We start from the raw sequence: 20,921 nt of genomic DNA, 5'->3' as shown, positions 1-20,921 counted from the left end.
CCGCCAAGATAATTGTAAATAAATGTTAACACAAGTGCCTACAATACAGTATAATTATAATCACCAACAAACGTCCATACACAGTACAAACATTTTTAACACGGACACAATTTCCGCACACAATATTTTTGTAAATGGAGACTAAATTTCCAGACAAAATGTTATTTGTAAAATATATGTAAACTTGAGTCTAAGTTTCATGCTAGTAAATATTTAGATTTGTTTATTTAAATTTTAAAAAACCTTTATGCAGCAAAAAAACCTTTAACGTAAACACAATCCTAAAATATTTCAACATATATAAACACAATTAATTGTTAACAAGTTATCTATTTTTTTGTCCTAGGATGCTAGGCACGAGCCCAGAATTGTTTTTCACATTACTTCAGGCTAGACCTAAGGGTTGCAGCATTATCACATAGATAGTTTAACTAAGAAGATAGATAGTTAGTTTTGAACTAAGAACCCACCCAACAAATATTTTTTTTGCCCTCCTAGTTGAAAAAAAATCTGTCCTTGGAATGTAATGGCACTTAATCTTGGCCTAAAGGGAGGAAGCAGTTCAGCGGAAGGATGACAATCTTCTCCTCACATTTATAGCTTTTCTCTCACTCTCATAGAGAATCAAGTACATGAGTATGATATTGCACCCAGTTTTCAATACTATAAAACAATGGGTCTATTTTAGGTTTAATATGAAAATAAATTTGATAAATTATCTTTAGTTTTGGTTTGTTGGTATGTCCAGAATTATACAGAGAAACAAAATGTACCTATACATTATTCCCTATAAAAAATAGTACATGTTTTCATTTTTGCAGTTTACAAATGATCATCATAGTAATAATTACACTATAATTTTATATATTCTGTGAGTAATACGTAAACTGTAAGAAAAGTAGGTAAACATGTAAATTAACTTGTAAAATAGTAATGGAATAATACAGTGGCTATCACAATCCAGAAACTTTTCCCATTCAATAAATTTAAGTGTATCTACAAACAAATAAATAGAAGCATTATGCATCAAGTTATTTTTCAGACTACACCGAGTTTGTTTAAAGATTCGGAAGGAATAGTAAACATGGAGAACAGTGTAACAAACAGACAGTGAGCAATCAATAAACAAAGACCTAACGCCACGGCCAATTAACTGGATAAAACTTGATCTACAGAATCATTTGAAATAAACAGCATGTAAGCAAAATGGTGGGTGGTTGTTAATAAACTATACTAGTAGTTCAATTTTTTATTAATATGTGGAACAAGAAAAAACTCTTTTTAAAAGTCTTTGAAAAGTAAAAAAGTAAAATTTGTATTTCCCACTTTAAGAATATGTAAATAATCATCCATTGTTCATTATGATTCAAAGACATTTTTTAAAGAGAAGTCAACATTATAAGTGATGTATTCAAAGAAAACATTTCCTAATGGACGTGTATTTTTAAATTTGGCTACCACCCAACCGGGCCAATGACCATTCTGCACTCTTCCCTCACAAAGTGTCAAACCTTTTAGACCTACGGTATTTATTAAATATATGTTTACGATTTGACCTGTTTACTTAAAGCGAAAAATACAAGAAATATAAAACACAACCCCTAGTATCTTACAAACACATCTTTCCTTGAATAGAACTTCTATACATCTGTGAGAAAATTTGCTTGAAATATAATTCAAAATAATTTTACTGAATAAATTCAATGCTATGCCGGTAATCATATAGTTTACGCCTGACGCATGCGACATAAGCCATCATATGAGAACTAGCAGGTATTTAAACGGTATTGTGCTGTTATCAAGCTAAAACAATCCGTCTTGGTATTTTTTCGGCAATACTGTCTGCAGCCAAATTTAGCCTGAGGTCGAGTATAGCCCAGTGAAGTGGAGACAATCTGATTGTAATTCAGTCTGTTGAATAAATGAGTTGACAGTGGGTGACGCACAAACATATGGCTTACTGCCAACGAGTGGCTGCGTCAATCCACGACTGCCGATCAAGATTGATCAGGCCTTTGATCAGCTGTTGCTAGATCGTCGTTGAGAACTACTGGGAAAGTTTTGTGAAAGTAACAAAAATAAAGCTGGCGAGGAAATAGATCAAAAGAAGAATTCTATAAAAGAAGAAATGGAAAAGATTGTCTATAAATAATCATATCTGAATTTTAAATGGACACTTTTTTTTTATTTACTCTGCAACTATTAAGCGCACAACAACGCTTTAATATTCTGATACTATATTATTTATTGATAAGTTATACTCGATCACTGTATTGAAAATATGGTAATTTTTATGCCTTTAGAGTACTAATTTGGAAAAAACCAATTTTTGAAAAGTTAAAAAAATATCATAGCACCCCATTGTTATAACCCAATATTGCTAGTTTGCGAAATCATCCCAGTTAATCCAGTCCTACACAATTCTTAAAATTTTTATCAAAATCAGACTACAATTGCTCGATTATTGTAAATTTGAACTAATACCTAGGGGCATTATTTGACCTATAACATTGAAATAAAACAGTTAATCGAACCAGGATCTAGGTCTTACTGTGCTACCTAAGCTATCTAAGATACTTAAGGCTTCTTCCCTATTGAGGAATTTCGTAAATACGCCTATGTAGGAAACCAAAAAATTAAATTGGATATTGAGTGATTTTAATGACGAGAAATCAAATCAATTTTTAATAAATATCACCTTACGTTAAATTTTTTGTATTTTAAGAATGCACTTTTTTGTTACACATTTTTTGATACATTTCAAAGAATTCTAAAATTGTATGTTATTAGGGTTTACTTACACCATAAAACCTGGTTCTTATCATGCTGCGAACTCGTTCAAATAAACCTAGGTTTACAAGATTTTCCAAAATTTTGTCAACATCGGATAATTTTTACTCTAGTTATACGAACGATTAGTGTTTTTTGCCTTTTGCCTCAAGGGAAATCAAAATGAAAATGTAAATCGGTGGGTCTATGTCTCATCTTGACACCGACGGTAATGGCTTATTTTTTATAGGTGAAATTCATTCAAAAATGTTGTTTTTAACAGGAGCAAAACAATTAATTATGCTTACTGAAGAAAACCATCATTTTTATTTTGAGTCAGCAATATTGATTACCAGTTCACCGAACAACTCTTTGGGAGAAAAAACCTTCCTACACCGGCTGCAAACTGAGGAACCATCTACCTGACTACCTGAGAGACCTGACTGGCAACAAGTTACACCAGGAGTTGAAGAAGTGGCTAATTGCAAGACCCTTCTACTCAATAAAGGAATTTTATGAAAATTATGGAAATTAACACGTACAATTCACTATTGTATTGACACTATTGTAATTCTTAACGAATGAACAATAAAGAATATTGTATTGTATTGTATTGTATTGTATTATATAGTGTGTATTTTTAGCTAAGTATAAAAGCAAGAAGCATTTTGTAGAATGGATTGATATTATCTACGTAGCTTTGCGACTACAACCAGCTCTACCTCAGGGATCATTTGTTAAAAGACCAATGATCAAGAACACTAAGCAAAGAACCAACAATGTAATGAAGTAGGTAAGACATCAAGGGAGGAAGTATAAAGACTTGAGTTTAATGTGAAAGTCGGCCCAGTTTACTCCTACACCCTTCTTGATGACGGTGACGCAAGTGGTTTGTATTGATCCCACTTTTGGGCTTCTAGCCAAATTTCACCTCAAATTTTATCCCAACAGTTGCATGTGACAGATCACTACTTGACTTGACTTTATTCAAGTCTGATAAATCATGACAAAATGCACAAAGTATAAAACAATAATTAAATCATAGAAAGTTATTTATTCTGTTTGACTTTTTATTTCACATTACTTTGTGACGCTTGCAACTTGCAATTTAAAAAATTTTAAAAGTTTATATGTAAACTAAATTAAATTAAGAATTAAAAACTTAAAATTTGCAACCAGCAAAAATTGAAAGCTTATGAAAAGTTGAACAATTTTAATGTTAATTTTAGATTTTAAAACAGTTGAGTTTGATAAGTTGCAACTTTATACTTTTTAATAAGGAAACATGATAAATTTTTATATTTTTGCTGGTAAACTAAATAAAAATATTTTTAATGACTATACCAAAGGTTTATTATTAAATGGTATTTCAATAAATACCCCAGTTAAGTCTTTGAAATATAATTTCCTTTACTGTTCTTTCTCTGTTGTTTTTGTTCATAATTAAAAAAAAAACAATTCAATAATCAACTTTTAGAGTTATTTTCCTAACAATCCAGAATCAAGTTCTAAAATCAATTGTTTATTAATTACAACAAAATTATCAACACCAGGAAAGTTGTTTGTCAACAAGTGTATTTGCGTAACAAGTGCAGATAAGTGGTGCATCAATCATTTCTATGTCACAGTACGATACCGGAGGAGGATTTAGATGTTCTGACAGTCTTCTCTCATGAACAGCTGATAAATATAGAGCCAGACTCCAGCCTTACCTGTCACCGTAATACCCTACACTGGGTCAATGCAACCAGACAGCGACTCATGTCTAGACACGCCATCACTTTGGTTTAAACTTATAAGCTTGAAAATCAATCTTCCACCCAAGCAGAGTTGAAGTATCGATCAAACACTCCCTTGTAAATTGGACATGGGTCAGCTGATGACATTGTATATTTGACATGGATCAGCTGATGACAATTTGTTAATTGTATGGTTCTCTCCGGTTTGCTGAATGCAATTTGGTGTTTTCTCTTTATTTATTTTTACTTAATGGGATTTAAAAACTGTGCTAAGATTGCTTTCAGAGCGGTGAAAGGCAGTTGAGAGGAGAAAACAGGATTTGAGATTATTTATAAGTAAAGAAATTAATAATTTTCAATAGATGTAACGAAACTATTATATTAATTAAAATTATTAGTCTGACTCTGAGCTATTAACATTCATAACTAGTATTAAAGTATAAAGAAAACAGGAGGGAAATTATACATTATTTTAACTCTCGAAATCGGTAATACTGATCTTCGCAGGGAATAATTGATTGATTGATTATACCAAGTAGTCTAGATTGAGAAAACGACTGTAATAATGAATGGTACATCAAGTTGCCGAACTCTTGATAAAGCAACGTCCGTCAGTCCAATGGAAAACTCTGTCTTGCCCATGTCAACAACACACTGGTCCACTGTTATGACTTGACTTGTAAATGGTCGGTGGTCGTTGATAGCAAATGCTAGCTATAATTGTTTGTTTCTGGCACATGATACTCCATTGTTTTTAATATCCACCTAGTAACTGAAGTAATTGGAACTACCCCATTAAAAATTGGTCAATTGACTTTGACACGTTTTATTGCTCGTCTTGATCTTTTACCAGTACCGTACTTAATCAGAATGCTCCCAAGAATGTGTTTTAATATTGACTTTAATAAAACATTTAGTAAGAAATTGATATGTATAATATTTTATTTTAATGTAAAAACTCTTCCTCTGTATTTCAGTCAATATTTGTTGTTACTGAATACAACAACAAAATCTATTGACAGATCTATTAAAACAGTTCTAAAACTATAAGTATTCGACTTTAATTGATAAAAACAAGTAAAGGCATTTGTATTATTTTATTATTATTTAGTGATATTTTTCCTCAATAAATTATTTGGGATAAAGAATCGGCTCAATTGATCAATAACAAAGCTATAATGACATTCATTCAACACAAACAATCCATCTTCCATTAAACCATACATAAACCTTAGTGTGCACAAGCATCTATTATAATCAATATTACTTATTTGAAGGAGATTTTTACTCATTTCATCGTCAACAATTTTTTTTATTCATCTCATTGACTTACTCGTATGTAAATCAAAGGAAGTCGACTGATCAGTTGATAGCAACTTGTGGTTTGTTGTTTGTTGAGATGGTTTGTCTCGATTCTCATTGGATTGTATTTATGAACAACCTCAAAAATTACTATTTTTATATTTTACTCTATAATGTATCAGCTGATTGCAAGTGTGTACAAGGGGGGGGGGAGGGTAGCAGCCTCTTCAGATCAATACTAACTCTACTCTCACTCTCAGAGATAAGGTCAAAGGCCAAACTCCCCCAACCCCAATCTCAACTTTCATCACTAATTGAACAAGAATGAACACAATTTATTTTTAAAACCACCAGAAAAAAATTAGAATCAGAGTAAAATTGTCTAGTGTGTTTTTAATTTGGAAAAAATGTCCAGTTGATAAAAAATGTCCTTATTTATAATTTAAAATTGGTGATGAAACTAAACGGCCATAATGTCTGATTATTGTTTCACAGTAAATAATTAATTTTTCACAAAACTTAACTGTTTGAAAAAAATTTGTATAGGAGTTAACTAAAACATAAAGATCAGGAATTTTTTAAAGCCCAACTGTTAATTTCCCATACTTTTTTTACAAATTCTAATCCAAATATTATAAGCTACTTATATTTTTTCAACCATATACAGTACTCGTCAGGTAAATCCACTATTTTTGTTAAAATTAAAGTTTTTTGTGATCAAAATATAAAAAATCTAAACATCAGTGAAACATATTTAAGAACTCCTGGTTTTGTTTCAATGGGTAAATAAACTTTGATTACTTTTCAATCAAAGAGAATGCATATTATTAGCTTTTCAAATAGTTTCAACAGTTTTTGCAAAGAGTAAACTCAACAACAATTGTTTCTATTCATTACATGGGAGGCTTCATGCTGTGCATCTTACAATGGTTCCATTGTTAATACAAGGTCAAGCTCATCCTCCTCTCCTCTCACACCTGATTAGATTGCATTTGCAAAAGAACACTTCAAAACTTGTTGAATTATTTCTTATAAACAACGCAAATCCTATAATCACAGTTGGGACTGTTGAATATCTAGAAGGCAAACAAAAATAAAATATTTCCTAAAGTGTTTGGCTTAGTAAGAGGAAACAATATCTGTAAAAAAAAGTTGCAACGAATGTGTGAGAATAACTACAACTTTGTACCGTCGGGATAATATATGGGAGTCAGCTGATTCCAACGAGTTCTGGCAAACGACCGCCATTATTCTGTAAACCATCAGTTCTCGGGCCATTACAAAATCTGAGTGGCATCCAAAAACTAAAAATAAACTTAGGAATGTCCGTACTGATCAACAATACCGGTATTCCTAACAGTTTTGAAAGATTTTCAAGCAATATGAGAAGAAAATTCAACATAACTTATTGTGCTTGTAAAAGTGAAACCTCAAAACTTTGGAAATTGTGGCTATCTTCTCTTTTTTATTCAAGTCCACAGTAATAGTACAACATACTTTTTTGACAAAGTTTTAAATGTACATATAATATGCAGAGGTCATCGAAGCAGAAACAAAACCAAATGGAGGACGAACCACTGGAATCAGTTGTAGTCAAACTAACTGAACTAGAGAAATTCTAATGAATCTAGAAAAACCAGAAGAGTCTCATAGTTATAGGGTGTTGTTTAAAATGCAATAAAAATCAGGTTACTTTGCTCAGGAAAAGCAAAACCAAAATTGAAAAATAATACACACACACTAGTATAAACCATTCAATAAAAACTACTGTATTGTAAGCAAATCATTTCTAGAATGATTGATAGACAAGGGAAAGTCTTGGATTACTACATTAAAAATCTTCATTCGCAGGCTTAAGCGGCCGGTGTCATCACTGAATTCTTGGTCTTCCGGAGAGAGGCGCATCAAGTTGGTATTTACAGCATGCATTTAATATAGGATACTTTTTGATTATGACCAACCTGCTTCCTCAAATCGTCCTCTTCAAACTTGGTGGTAGGCACTAGGAAGACCTGTCTCATGAAGGGTTCACTGCTACGAGCTACTTCTCCGATGCCTGCGTTGTCTGTGGGCACAGTCCTCCAGGATAACACCTGTCACAAACATCACTGTCAAGACCCCAAAGACTTCAAAAGAGTAAGTAGGGTAAATATTCGGAAGACAGTATAGATCCTTTGATGAATGATAGAATACAAAGACTGTACATTAGACCATTTTCTCCTTCTTTTACTAGCACCTCAACCAGTACTATTTTTTAATACAAACATTCTCCCATTTTATTTTCACCAGTATTACAAGTTCTTACAAGTTTATGTCTGAAGAAAACTTTCAGAGCAACCTAACTTAAACTTATAGGGACACCATTTTTCAAAACAGGTTTTAGCGAATCTTCCATATAGGAAATAAACTGTTTTTAAGTTGAGCATCATAATATTGTAAACTGGTGGCCAAACTTGCATACTTAACTTCATTTTCCAATGGAAATTTAATTGTGAAAATTAGATAAGTTTTCTGTTTAAGTGATTGTATAACACTAATGTAATGAACGAATATGGTTTACAATGGCATACTACAATAGAGACCCATATTTTGAATAGGTAGTATTGTTAATTCTAATAGAAATGTGAAGATGCACAAATTAAACTGTATTTTATTGGTACATGCTATAAATTCATATTGTTGTAAAATGCTGTACACTGGACATTTTTTTTGGTACAAAATAAGCAATGAAACTGGACTGGAACTTTTATGGAATTTTAAGTTTTATTCCATATAAGATCATTCAAAACAGCAATTTTTACAGATGGGATTTTAATTTGAATAGTTAATTTACATAAGCGTCCATTAAGAAATTGATTTGCATCATAAGAAAGCCATTGTCTTATCTAGAGTAAAGTGTTGGTCATAAACAAAAAAAGAGGTTAATAGAATGGTCAAGGCTACTATAGAGATAGGCTGATAAGGCTGGCAGCCAGTTACGTCATATTCTGATAGTTTTGAATAAGCCACATTGTAAACATAGTTATCCCACTTGTACAGTATAGTCTCGATTATCCGACCTTTGGTTATCCAGATCTTTGAGGAGAAGATTGAGTACTTTGCTATTTATGGTAGTACTGCTCTACATCAGAGCAAGTGCATCGGACACCTTTTGCCGCCCCTGACTGTACCCAGAAAGTAAGCTTTAGGGGCCTGCACTTGACTGTACTTTCTAATTGTTTTAGGTCACTGCAAACTACAAATTCTGTCAACTGTTCATATGTCTCTGTTACTTCTCACATCTTAGTCATTGTGAGAAAAAAGTATTTTGTCTGAGTGGACAAGTATTGCTTTAACTAATATTTTACAGTTACAGTAGGCCTACTTTTTAAAAATTTATCAGTTATTTTTATTTGATTTGAAATTACGAATTCAAAATGGAAAAAATAACTAGTTTAATGAAAGAAATGGTTAAATAGGTTTGTCAATGAAGAAACTATTGATTTGATGTTGACGATGGTCTACCACATTCAGATAAAAAAATTATATTGTTGAATATGTATTTAGAAAATAAGACGAGTCGAGCTGAATTTCTACTATTGCAATCGCAAAACGCGTCTAGTAATTTAAGTTTTTAAAACTATTTCTCCAAGCAATTTGGATAGTTAGTTGGTGTGTTTGGATAATAATTGGAGTTCTACTGTAGTTTGATCTATTGGCTTATCCAACCTTTTTTGGCAGCTGGTTTAGGTTGGATAATTGAGTCTAATGATTACTGAAGGCATCTCTGACCAATGTTTCTCTCTTACTGTTTATAAAATCTTAGTCGATTGTATTCAAAAACATAATCTAGAGTGCCTTAAGTTCAAGACCGTTTAGGGCTTCCTACAGGGACCTCCAGTTCAGTTTTATTCTTATTAAATTGAAGGACCACCCCTCTAAAGTTTTCTTACAGATCAAGAACGAAATATTTATTACCATGGGAAAAGTTTTGAACCCCAACTATACTTTCCTTCTTAATCTTATCACATCTTCTTGAATGATTACAAGCTTTTGTTGAATGGGGTTAAAGAGAACTTAGCTAATGAAGTTGTTTAAGCCTATTGTACCTTGAGTTTGCATTCTTCTGCAATCTTGGAGAATTGAGCTTCGCAATCGTTGTGGTGAATCTTGTCAAGGTAGATGATACCTGTCGCGTATTGGCCAAACGGAGGCAGTTCCACGCCTTGTTGTTCTCTAAAAACCGAAAACTTGTATCAATTTAATTTTTTACATCCTTGACTATTTTATCTTTTTAAACTTTGCCTATTTATCATATATTTAAATCTGAGGCATTATTTTTGTGAGATTCATATATTCTGTTATAATAGAGTCTACTGATTAGAAAATATAAATACATATTATAGGTGAGATTTAACAGTGCAAATGCTTTACTCTTTACTCTATCAAAGCTCAAACATGACTTTATAAATAGATTGGTTTAAGTTAATAGAGTTTTAGTCAGTGAAATAAAAAATAACATAGTAAAAATCAAAACACTCTCTATACTATGTACTAAACAGAAACATATCTTAACATATCCATCGACTGATAAGTATGCTAAATATATATGGTATGTTTAATCCATACAATTACAGTATTTCACAAGCTACTAATATCATATTTTTATCACATAGTTCAAGTAAAATTATTTTTTTTATTTGGAGGGATCCAATCCTGGGACTAAATTGCTACTTTCTTCAATCCAACTGTTACAAAATTTAACACATTCACTACCACAAGGCCACTCATAAGAGGAGTGGGGCGGCTGGAAGGCAATGGAGTTAAACTTCAATTTTTCATCCTCGATGATTGATTTGGCACCCTTAAAATGTTTACCATCCTACGGTTTGGTGTAACTGACCTGAGCTCACGGGCGTAATAGTTGTGAGGGATGGCGGTCAGTACACCCGCGCCATCACCAGTGTCGTTGTCACAGGCGCAGGCGCCGCGATGGTTCATGCGCATGGCCAGCCTCTCAGCATCCCTTACAATCTGCAACAAGAGACACCAGTGATCAGTGGTCAGTGGAGGAGGTCGAGGACAAATAACACAAAGGTAGCAAGTCGGGAAATGAAATGGGATTGTCTACACCTCTGAGTGGTATTTTATATGAGAGTACTCAATACACTTTTTAGGAAAATTTGTTCAAAACACCTCAAATTCTTGTAGATACGTCAGGAATCGAACCCTCCCCTCCCTAAAAACTTGTAATACACCCCCCAAAAAAAATAAAAAAATTTTAAATACTAAAAATAAATAACTAGCCGTTCAATTACCAAGGAAAACTGACATCTATGTTAAATATATATGTTGGTAAAATTTATAGTAAATTGGCACAAAAATAGTTTCATAATACCCTCGCCGCAGCAAACCTGCAGACTAAGCGAATTTCAACTTGTCTGATTACATTTTTACTAAAAATATTTCCATAAATAAAACATATATATTTCCAATTTAAATAACATTAGATTTAACGAGGGCTTAGGTTTGCTGCTACGGGGAAGGTAAAAAGTGTTTTTAAGTGTTTTTTTTCAAATATGTCAATACTATAGGATGAAATAAATAAATTTGTCAAATTTTATCAACATTATATCCATAAACAAGTAAATTACAACTGTTTTCATTTTCTCCATGAGAATAACATGGGAATTTTAAATTACACTTTTTTTTATTTTCTCCGTGACCGTTAGGCATACAACAGCCCTTCAATATACTAAATTATTTCTTTTTTTAAGCTCTACAAAATGGTTGAGAAAGAAAATACAAAATTTGTTGTTTTTAGGTTAAAAATGGGAAAACCCCATTTTTACCCCATAAAACCCCCCATAAACCCCTGTTCCCATGGTCCGATTATGCTGGTTCCCGAACTCGTTCGAATAAACGTAGGTTTACATGTTTGTACCAAATTTCATCAAAATCGGATCGTTTTTGCTCGAGTTATCGCGCTAACGGACATATATATAAATATATATATATATATGAATTTGAACTGATGGTGTTTTTGGCCTCTAGGGACCTCAAAACGAAAAAGGAAATCGGTTCCGGGTCTAGGTCTTACCATGAGACCTACGGTAATAGCTTATTCCCTATATGGGAAATTCGCTAAAAACGGTTTGGTTGCATAATTGCAAGTTTGTAATTACTTTAGCTAAATGTACTGTAAACCAAGCAAATGATAAGTGTAAAATACAGTGAGATGCATTTTGTGTAGCTTTGTTACTGATTTTATCTATAGCCAGGAACAATCGTTAAATGCACAACAATCAAAGACAGCTGGTTACAGTTTTGAAACCATTGAAAAACTACTGATTTTTCTCAATATCAATCCAGCATCAGTATTCAGTAGCATAATAGCACAACCAGTTAGCACCTAGCACTTCGCTGCCATAAAAATCCCTTTGAAAACTTAAAAGAAACTCCAAGGCAGCACCTTTGACAAGTGCAACACTATTACAGATAACAATCTGCTGAGCATTGCCACTGGGACGTGTCAATGCTCTGTGTAAATGCTGGATAAGCAAAGTCAGCTCAGCAGCTGACTACAGCAGCATAGATTTTCCTTAGTCGTAGAAATACAACTATGCATACTGAGAAGAATGATTACACTCTGCAACCCAACAAATAGTTTTGGGTTCAAAATGTATTAAAAGTAGGCCCAAGCTTCTTAATTGGTGAAGTAATACAGAATACAAAACTATGCCCCATATTATGTTTGGGGGTAGTACACTCCTTAGGATACCTTTCTCCCAAATAATGAAGTCCCTGATATGTATATACATGGGATGGGTTTGTCAGTTACCAATATTAAATCAAACTACACAGTTTAGTTTGTATAATTTATGCAAGGTTCAAAAGAGGAGTGACCGAAAGAGGGGGGCATTGGGGGTGGTTCCCCTCCACTTTAGAAGTATATATTGATAATTCAATAGAATGCTGATGAATTTAAATACAATTTTATCCCCTTCCCTGCATACATTTGTCCAATCTTCACCACTACCAAAGAGTACAAGATTTCCTATGTTCTCAATGGTTCGATGATTTAAAATGTAATGTAACATTATTGTTAATATTGAAGAATTCCATTTTTTAATACAATTTCGAATTTCTGTGATTGATCCTATTTTTTTTTTTTATAAATTGAAAACTCACATGAATTTGAATTTGTAAAATGGTTGAGTATTTACTTTGAGCTTATTATAACGTTTAAGTGACTAAATTGATTAAATGTATTAACAATTAAGTGAAGGTCAGGTATATATGAGGAGAAGAGACGAAGTTAACTAGTGGGAGGGAATGTAAAATTAATCACTACCCTCATCCATAATCGATCCATGCACTTTTCAGTAAAACCATACTTGTTTGGGGTGTAATAGTTTGGATATTTTTCAGGATCTTTTAGCTTAGAACAATATTACAAAAGTTTTTCGATATTTTTAATACTTAAGCAGATAGGCATTTTAATTATTTCATTGACACAATGTTCAATTAAAGATTATATTTGGACATAGAGAATAAGATACTTCTCCGTGGTTTGGATCTAAGACGGTAGTGTCAACTGTTATATTTTTAAAAGTTATTCAGCCCTAAACATAATTAAGTAGCAAAGAAACATTTCAAAACAAAACTCCTGTTGGCAAACTTTGGTTTTGGAAAATAATTAGTCCTATCACCATTGAACAGTGATAGTCTTATATGTTTATACAACATTTTGGTCATGTTTGTTAGGTTAATAGTTCAAAAAACTAAAATCGTTTTGAATTCATTTATACACCAGCCCTATCAGAAAATCTGGGGTTCGGTTAGGTGTCTAATATTAATTTATAACATCAACCCAACTTAAATAGTTAAAACTGACCACCATACAGTAAAGTTAAGCATTTAGTTTGGTGCAGTGAAGTATTTAAGTTGGGTATGTCAATGTCACAACAAAACAATAGTCTGTTAAAGGCAATTAAAGGATACCTGTAGGCTGTTAGACAGTTAGATATAACAACCTAATAATTGCTAAGTGAATTACCAAGTCAGAGGCACAAGACAGTCTGTGTACGATAAGTAACACCTTTGACAGAGATATATTTATACTCTTGACGCCACCAGTACCAGTCACGCACATGAAGTAATGAAACTAATGTAATAAAGTAATATACCACTGACTATAAGCAAACTATGTGCAGACTATAGTGCGCGGTACATGTGTAAGTTTATAATGGTGCGGCAAAATTATTGTCGTGGAAAATATCGATAATGAGACAATTCTTTGGAATTTGCCTTTATTGCACACAAACCTTGAAACACAAAGAAATGACGAAGTTGGTACTATCCAAATCTTTAGAAATAATATTTCTAAACATTTACAGGGCTAAATACTCAATTGTTACATAACATTATTAGACAGTTAAAAAAGTATTGATGCTAATCTTACACAGTTGAATATAAATCTACGTTAAGGCTCTAATAGAGAAAATCACATAAAAACCGTTGAGATTTTCGAACAATAGTGTAAAAAAATTTTACAATCATTTACCCCTTTTCATAAAAAATCCTAAAGAGCCTGATATATCTCCAAATACAAGCGGCCCCAAGCGGCCACGGAGATGTTCGTACCGTCTACATTAGTCAATTGCATACAATAATAAAGTAGGCCTAATTGCAATTTAAAAACTCAAACTCACCATTAACCTATGATAGAGCTCTCAACCGTGTAGGAAGTAATATTATATATCGTTCAGTCAATGTATTCCTTTTCATTATTTAACTGTCAACAAAAAGTCTTTGTATCTCCAACTAAAAACTTCATAAGAAACGATTTATCACTACTGTATATACAGGGTGTTGAAAATGTCTGGAACCAACATTATATCTGGTGAGTGGTTAAAGGAAAACAAATGATATTTTGTGTACGGATATACTATGGTTTTACCTATCTTTTGGTGCCTTATGAAAATTTTTACCACTTATAGGGAACGTCCTGTGGAGGATGCAGTAAAAAGTTTTAATGGAAGCCTATGGTATATGATACATCATTTTAAAGGCCATTTTTTTCTGAGTAAGGAGCCACAAGTTTCATCTCAAAAGGACCACCCTAGCAAAAATGGCGACTGTTTGAAATTTAAAAAACCCCTTATAGGGAACGGAATTTTTAAATTTCAAACAGTCGCCATTTTCGCTAGGGTGGTCCTTTTGAGATGAAACTTGTGGCTCCTTACTCAGAAAAAAATAGCCTTTAAAATGATGTATCATTTACCATAGGCTTCAATGAAAACTTTTTACTGCATCCTCCACAGAACGTTCCCTATAAGCGGTTATTTAAATTTCAAACAGTCGTCATTTTTGCTAGGGTGGTCCTTTTGAGATGAAACTTGTGGCTCCTTACTCAGAAAAAAATGGCCTTTAAAATGATGTATCATTTACCATAGGCTTCTATTTAAACTTATTACTGCATCCTCCACAGGACGTTCCCTATAAGTGGTAAAAATTTTCATAAGGCACCAAAAGATAGGTAAAACCATAGTATATCCGTACACAAAATATCATTTGTTTTCCTTTAACCACTCACCAGATATAATGTTGGTTCCAGACATTTTCAACACCCTGTATACATCTCCACCGCACTTACACCACCTACAAAACATGTACATTAGCGTGGAACTTATCAAAACAACCTATCTCGCAAAGCCCCGGCGTCCCGGGACATAAAGTGCACACATACACAGTCTGCTTCCTGCGACCCTCTTTGGAACACACGCGGCACAACTTCTTCGTCCTTTGTCCACGAGAGGTTCTGTGTTCGTTCTTGGATATCCTGTGTAAAGTGTTCATACTCGTGGTCATCACAGGTTCGACAGAACTTCGCGGCAAAATACCTTCGAGAATCTTTACTCTAAAGTCATTCAGACTCAACTTATTATTGTTGTGCTTGTTGTAAAGATAGAAAGCGTTCAATAAAACCATGTGTAACATATGTACAAACACCTTTTTCGGAGAACTTAAAGCCTGTCGTTCGCAAGGATAGTGGGCCATCATCTGTTCAATTCTGTCGACGCTCTTCATGCGGATGTTGTACTCAGCGGTGGGTTTGAGCACAGACTTGACTTGGTTGCGGTTATTTTCGACTTGTACCATGTCGTTTTGGAACTCCGTCGTGATGTATAGCAGCAGTGACCGATCGTCTTTCCATTTTGAAACAGTGACGCCATCAGAGTGGTTAGTAACTTGCTCACCTTTGTTCAAATTAGCCGTTTTTACTTGTGGAGGAATATGTTTTCTATCACTCTTGAGTGGTCCGGTGCAGTAGGTGTTGAGATGTAAGAGTCTTGAGGCTAAAGTGAAGCTGTTGTATGTTTCGTCTACGAATAACGAATGTCCTTTGTTGAGAAAATCATCTGCTAGTTTTAAAATGATTTGATCACTTCGTCCTTCATAGCACAGATAAGATTTACCCGTATTCACAACGTAACGTAAGAACAGGCCATCTGGCTCGTTGATGGAATGTATTTTGATCCCCAATTTGTATCGACTCCCTTTCCCAGACTGAGGACACACTAGCTTTCCCCGCCTCAGAACAATCCCTTCGTCAACAACCAAATCTTTCCCTGGATAGTAAATCTGTCGCATTCTACTGTTGAAATATTTAATTAGCACTTTAATTTGATTTTCTCTCTTCGTCTCTTCTCCCTCGGAGATTTTCGAGAAACTGAGGTATCGCAAAATCCAAAAGAATCTGCTGCGGGTCATGAACTGTCTAAACCCAGGTATGTTGAGCAAATAGTGGGTACTCCAATAGTCTTGTAGTCTGTTCAGTCCTATAGTTCCTGTATGCAGCAACAGTCCTATGAATGTTATAAACTCATCTATAGTGAGTTCTTTCCAGTCTGTGCTTGACATATCCGTTGATTCCGGATCAGACATGGCGTTTACAGCGAAGTCGTTAGTCACAGATATTATTTGCTCCAAGAAATCGATGTCGAGGAGCAAAGAGAACCAATCCAGTGGTGTGTTGTTCCCTGGGATGGGCACAAGTAGACGTGGTTCCCCGGTAAACTGTATCCTCCGCGTGACAGACGGTCCGAACGACCACGTGGGAGCAAGAGTTTCTTCTTCGCTGTCGGAGTCGCCGTCCTCATAATCGTCGTCTGTTGAGTCTTCGTCCGTAAACGATTCTTCCGCCAGGTCGGGGTCACTGTCCACCGAATCCATAGTCACTGCCACGTTCACAAATAACACGAGTCCGACGAACTCAAAATCGGAAACTTCCGAAAACAAAGACCGCTATAGACCGGTTCGCGAAGAACGTCCCGTCCCCAACAACCAAAAGGTCTAACGAAAATACAGTAGAAACGCGAACAAAGGGAAACAAGCAGACAAGAGATGTAACGGCCAGACGAAAGCTTCGATCAATGACTACTACTTCAGGAGTACGCCGCTGCGAGCGCTAGCCACACCGCTGCACCTACTACCTTCAGAGTAGTGTGTGTGTAGGTGTGAGTAGTCCACTCTACTTGTACAGCCAAAAGACCCCGGAAGACACACTTGAACAAACACACTCCGGCAATTATAGTGCAAATGATTCATCGTCGAATACATTAGAAGTGTTCAAAGTAGCACTTTTCCACTAGTTGTTGCAGCGAAGTGTAGATAAAGTAGACATTCTGTCATCGGTTGTGTTGTAAAGCGATTTGCAAATTTGGCAAGTATTCAGGAGAGTTCGGCGCTACGTCTACAACGTTGCCATTTCCTTTGCCAACTGTGTCTATCTAATGTATGTCGCGTGCAGACTGACAAGACATCGCCATCGCCACAGCAAAACACGTCTCATGTTTACTGCTTTGGAAACACTATTCTATTACACATTACTTTTGTTTTGTCTAAATTTAATAAACTTTTAACTTTAAAGAAATATAATTTAAGATTGTAAAAAGTACAGACACCAAAACAAAACATTAAATTCGACATCTGACTAACAACAGAAAGCAATAAACCAATCAGCTCATATTTAAAATAGTGAAATAGAAGAGTTATTGTCACTAAGTTGAGCCATAGATTAAACCATTGAAAACATACTAACATCCTTATGGAACAGCTGAAGCCAATTTTATTGTTAGTTATGTACGTCGCACTGTAGAGGTCGTGTTTTGTTTACAATTTGTTTATTGTTATTTCAGTAATATAAAAACCTGGTTTAGCCAAATAAAACGATCTAATCATTAACAATAACTGGTCTTCAATTTATATAAGCAAATAGCAAAGGACAAATCATGAAAATAACCCTAAAATAATAGAAATAAAATGTCATCTACACTAGAGATCAGTGTCGACGTACATGAACTAGCTAGATACGAAAAATAACAAGCTTCAAAATTTTTTCACTTGGTTGAACTAAATATATATACATTTTATTTTTCAATATTAGGTCTACATTATTATTTAGTTTGATTTATTTCAATATAATTATATACATCATGTAACTTATCTATAAGTGTCTACTTATATATCTATCTATAACTTATCTATCTATAGTGTCTACGTGCAAACAAAAAAATCATCCAACGTCATAGTGACGTCAGCTTTGCCCAGGGGGTAAAATTCCAGGGGGATAAAATTCCGGCGACCGAATTTATCAACTAACTTCTCAAAATTCACAATCATCCATGACATACGAAAAGCAAAAGAACCAAAGGATGCAATAATTGTGAAAATAATAATAGGGCCAATCTATAAGTAAAACCACCTCGTGAAAGAAGCGTTTAAAAAATTAGTCACAATCGCAGGACCCAAGTCCAGACGTCAAATTATCAATTATCAATTATCAATTATTTAAGATGGGGACGCCACTATGTGCGTATTTTAACCCAAATATGAGTGAAGGATGAGTGTAGGATGAGTGGCGCGATCTTGTAGTCTTGTTAGTGACTAAGGTCGACATGTTCCTTAGACACAGCTGTTAATTAATAGCCCATACAGCTAATGGCAACTAAGGGACCTACAGTTTATAGTGGAATCCGAACCACATTTTTCCTTGTAATTTACGAATCGGTCTAATTATCAGGATAGTACTGCGGATAGTCATAGTACTCACTAGTGCGGACGTTAATCCACACCAGGGAGCATCGCATCCACAGTGCATCCCTATAAATATCCACAATTCGTGACCTCCTAGTAGCTGGATTACAGGACGACGCCACCCGTCCCAGTCATACAGGGTAATGCCAACAAATATGCACACTCGTTTCATTCATCAACAGCTGTGAAGTGACTTGAGGAAAGGGGTTGTGGATGTGGGGAGAGTTATTATTGCCCTAGGTTATGTCCGCACGTGGGTGACCGAAATTGGTAAAGTTCCCCTGTTGTAGCATGGGGAGAGCTCCGAGAGTTGGGGGGGGAGGGGAGTTACTGGAAAATCGATACAAAACCAAAACTGAGTTTTCCAACCGAACGCCACTCCCTTACTTCAAGTTGTTTAGTGCGTATTGCGTAATCTTCGATGTAACATTACTTTCTCAAAATTTCAACTAAAATCTGATAACTGCTGTATTGTCAAAATATATTACTTTTCAAATTTAATTCTTATACAATGCCCCTGTTACACAAAAAAAATCACGTCTCCAAAAGATATGGGTAGCCCTAATTTTCGGTTAGCCTATACGCTTTACAGATTGATCTCGAAATTTAAGATGTCAAAAAAAGATCATATTACCAATATTTAACAGTTCTGTTGGGTATTTCTTTACAACGAACTTGTATTAATACAAATACGATATAGCTATCACACAATGTGATAGCTAACAATCAATCTAGAGTCGAAAACGACCGACCGATTATTTACCATTAACGTGAAATGTCACGTATTGATTTACTGATTCATTAACGGTCATCATTGATGAGATTACCTTCACCAGGCTGTTAAATGTTGTTTATTTGATCAAATGTTCGTGTAAAATTGAACAAAGTAAACTCAATACAATAAAGGGTAACACGGAACGCGTCAATCTAATTCACTTTGCCTAGCTACTAGCATCGATTATACATCGATGGCTACTAGTCGTGGGTAAATAATATAATAGATTCTAAGTAAATAATAAATAATTAGAGACTACAATGATAAGGAACTAAAACATTTACAATGCTTCGTAGAATGATGTTTGTTTTATACAGTTTGTCTGTAATAGGTCTACCCCTACGATTATAATTCATTTCAATACCCCCGCCGCAGCAAACCTGCAGACTAAGCGAATTTCCATTTGCCTGATTTGATTTTCAGTTTAGTCTATTTAACATAAGGTTAACGATTACCTAGGTTTTTCTGCTACGGGGGTGCTACAAAGTGTATTTTTTAGTAAAATATTAATATCCTCGTATAAAGTAATACAATTTGACAAGATTTATCAAATTATATCCATAAACAAGGAAACAACAACAATTTACAATATTTTCCATAAGAATAACATAGGAATTATCAAATTACGATTTTATCCGTAACTCCACAAAACAACTTCAATATACTAAATTATTTGTTTTGTTTTTTAAGCTCTTTAAAACAATCTAGAGAGAAATTGGAAAACTTTTAGATTTTAGGGTACAAAATTATAAAAACCAAAATTTACCCCACTAAACTCCCCATAAAACCCCCGTTCCCAAAGCCTGATCATGCTGGTTAGCGAACTCATTCAAGTTTATCCCGCCTTACACCTTCAAGCCGAATTTCATAAAAATCAGAAAAAATTACTTAAGTTATCGCGTTCACGGACTCACACTATATATGCATATATACAAATTTAAAAGAGTAGTGTTTTTGGCCTCTGGGAACATCAAAATGAAAAAGTAAATCAATCCCGGGCCTAGGTCTTACCATGAGACCTACGGTAATAGCTACTTCCCTATAGGACAATTCGCTAAAACCAGTCACGAAGTACAAAGCACTAAGCAGGAAATGCTGAGTCAGTCAATGTCTGGACTTGCCCTGTATTAGCAGCAAGTACTATCAGCACATGTAGGTACTATCAGCACATGTACCATCAGCAACAGTGATGGTACAATCAGCACTTCATCTATGCTACAATATCAGCATTGTAGGCAGCAACAGTACCAAGTAAC

General features: G+C 34.3%; 2 protein-coding genes across 2 annotated transcripts in view; both read right to left on the bottom strand.

Moving 5' to 3' along the window:
- LOC128983935 (uncharacterized) overlaps nucleotides 1-20,921 on the bottom strand; it is a 78,006-nt gene that overhangs the window by 40,920 nt on the left and 16,165 nt on the right. The window contains exons 3-5 of the mRNA XM_054403211.1: nucleotides 10,693-10,823; nucleotides 9,899-10,025; nucleotides 7,772-7,903 (exon numbers count right to left, since the gene is read on the bottom strand). Coding sequence (XP_054259186.1) covers nucleotides 7,772-7,903; nucleotides 9,899-10,025; nucleotides 10,693-10,823 — 390 coding nt within the window. The remainder of the gene's footprint in view (nucleotides 1-7,771; nucleotides 7,904-9,898; nucleotides 10,026-10,692; nucleotides 10,824-20,921) is intronic.
- Nucleotides 15,406-17,292, bottom strand: LOC128983936 (piggyBac transposable element-derived protein 4-like). The gene is made up of 2 exons (XM_054403212.1): nucleotides 15,804-17,292; nucleotides 15,406-15,452 (listed from the first exon to the last, which is right to left on the bottom strand). The coding sequence occupies exons 1-2, from the start codon at nucleotides 17,025-17,027 to the stop codon at nucleotides 15,444-15,446; spliced, it is 1,233 nt and encodes a 410-aa protein (XP_054259187.1). The 5' UTR covers nucleotides 17,028-17,292; the 3' UTR covers nucleotides 15,406-15,443.

This window comes from Macrosteles quadrilineatus, unplaced genomic scaffold, assembly GCF_028750875.1.
Source record: "Macrosteles quadrilineatus isolate MER2022 unplaced genomic scaffold, UCM_ALF_1.0 Scaffold_2__2_contigs__length_208266976, whole genome shotgun sequence".
NCBI classification, from domain to species: Eukaryota; Metazoa; Arthropoda; class Insecta; order Hemiptera; family Cicadellidae; genus Macrosteles; species Macrosteles quadrilineatus.
The sequence above is the reverse complement of the archived record's forward strand: the minus strand, read 5'-3'. Positions and strand labels throughout refer to the sequence as shown.

Bases quoted from the DNA above. Each gene is read 5' to 3' on its own strand.
- LOC128983936 (XM_054403212.1), bottom strand. From the start codon at position 17,027: ATGGATTCGGTGGACAGTGACCCCGACCTGGCGGAAGAATCGTTTACG.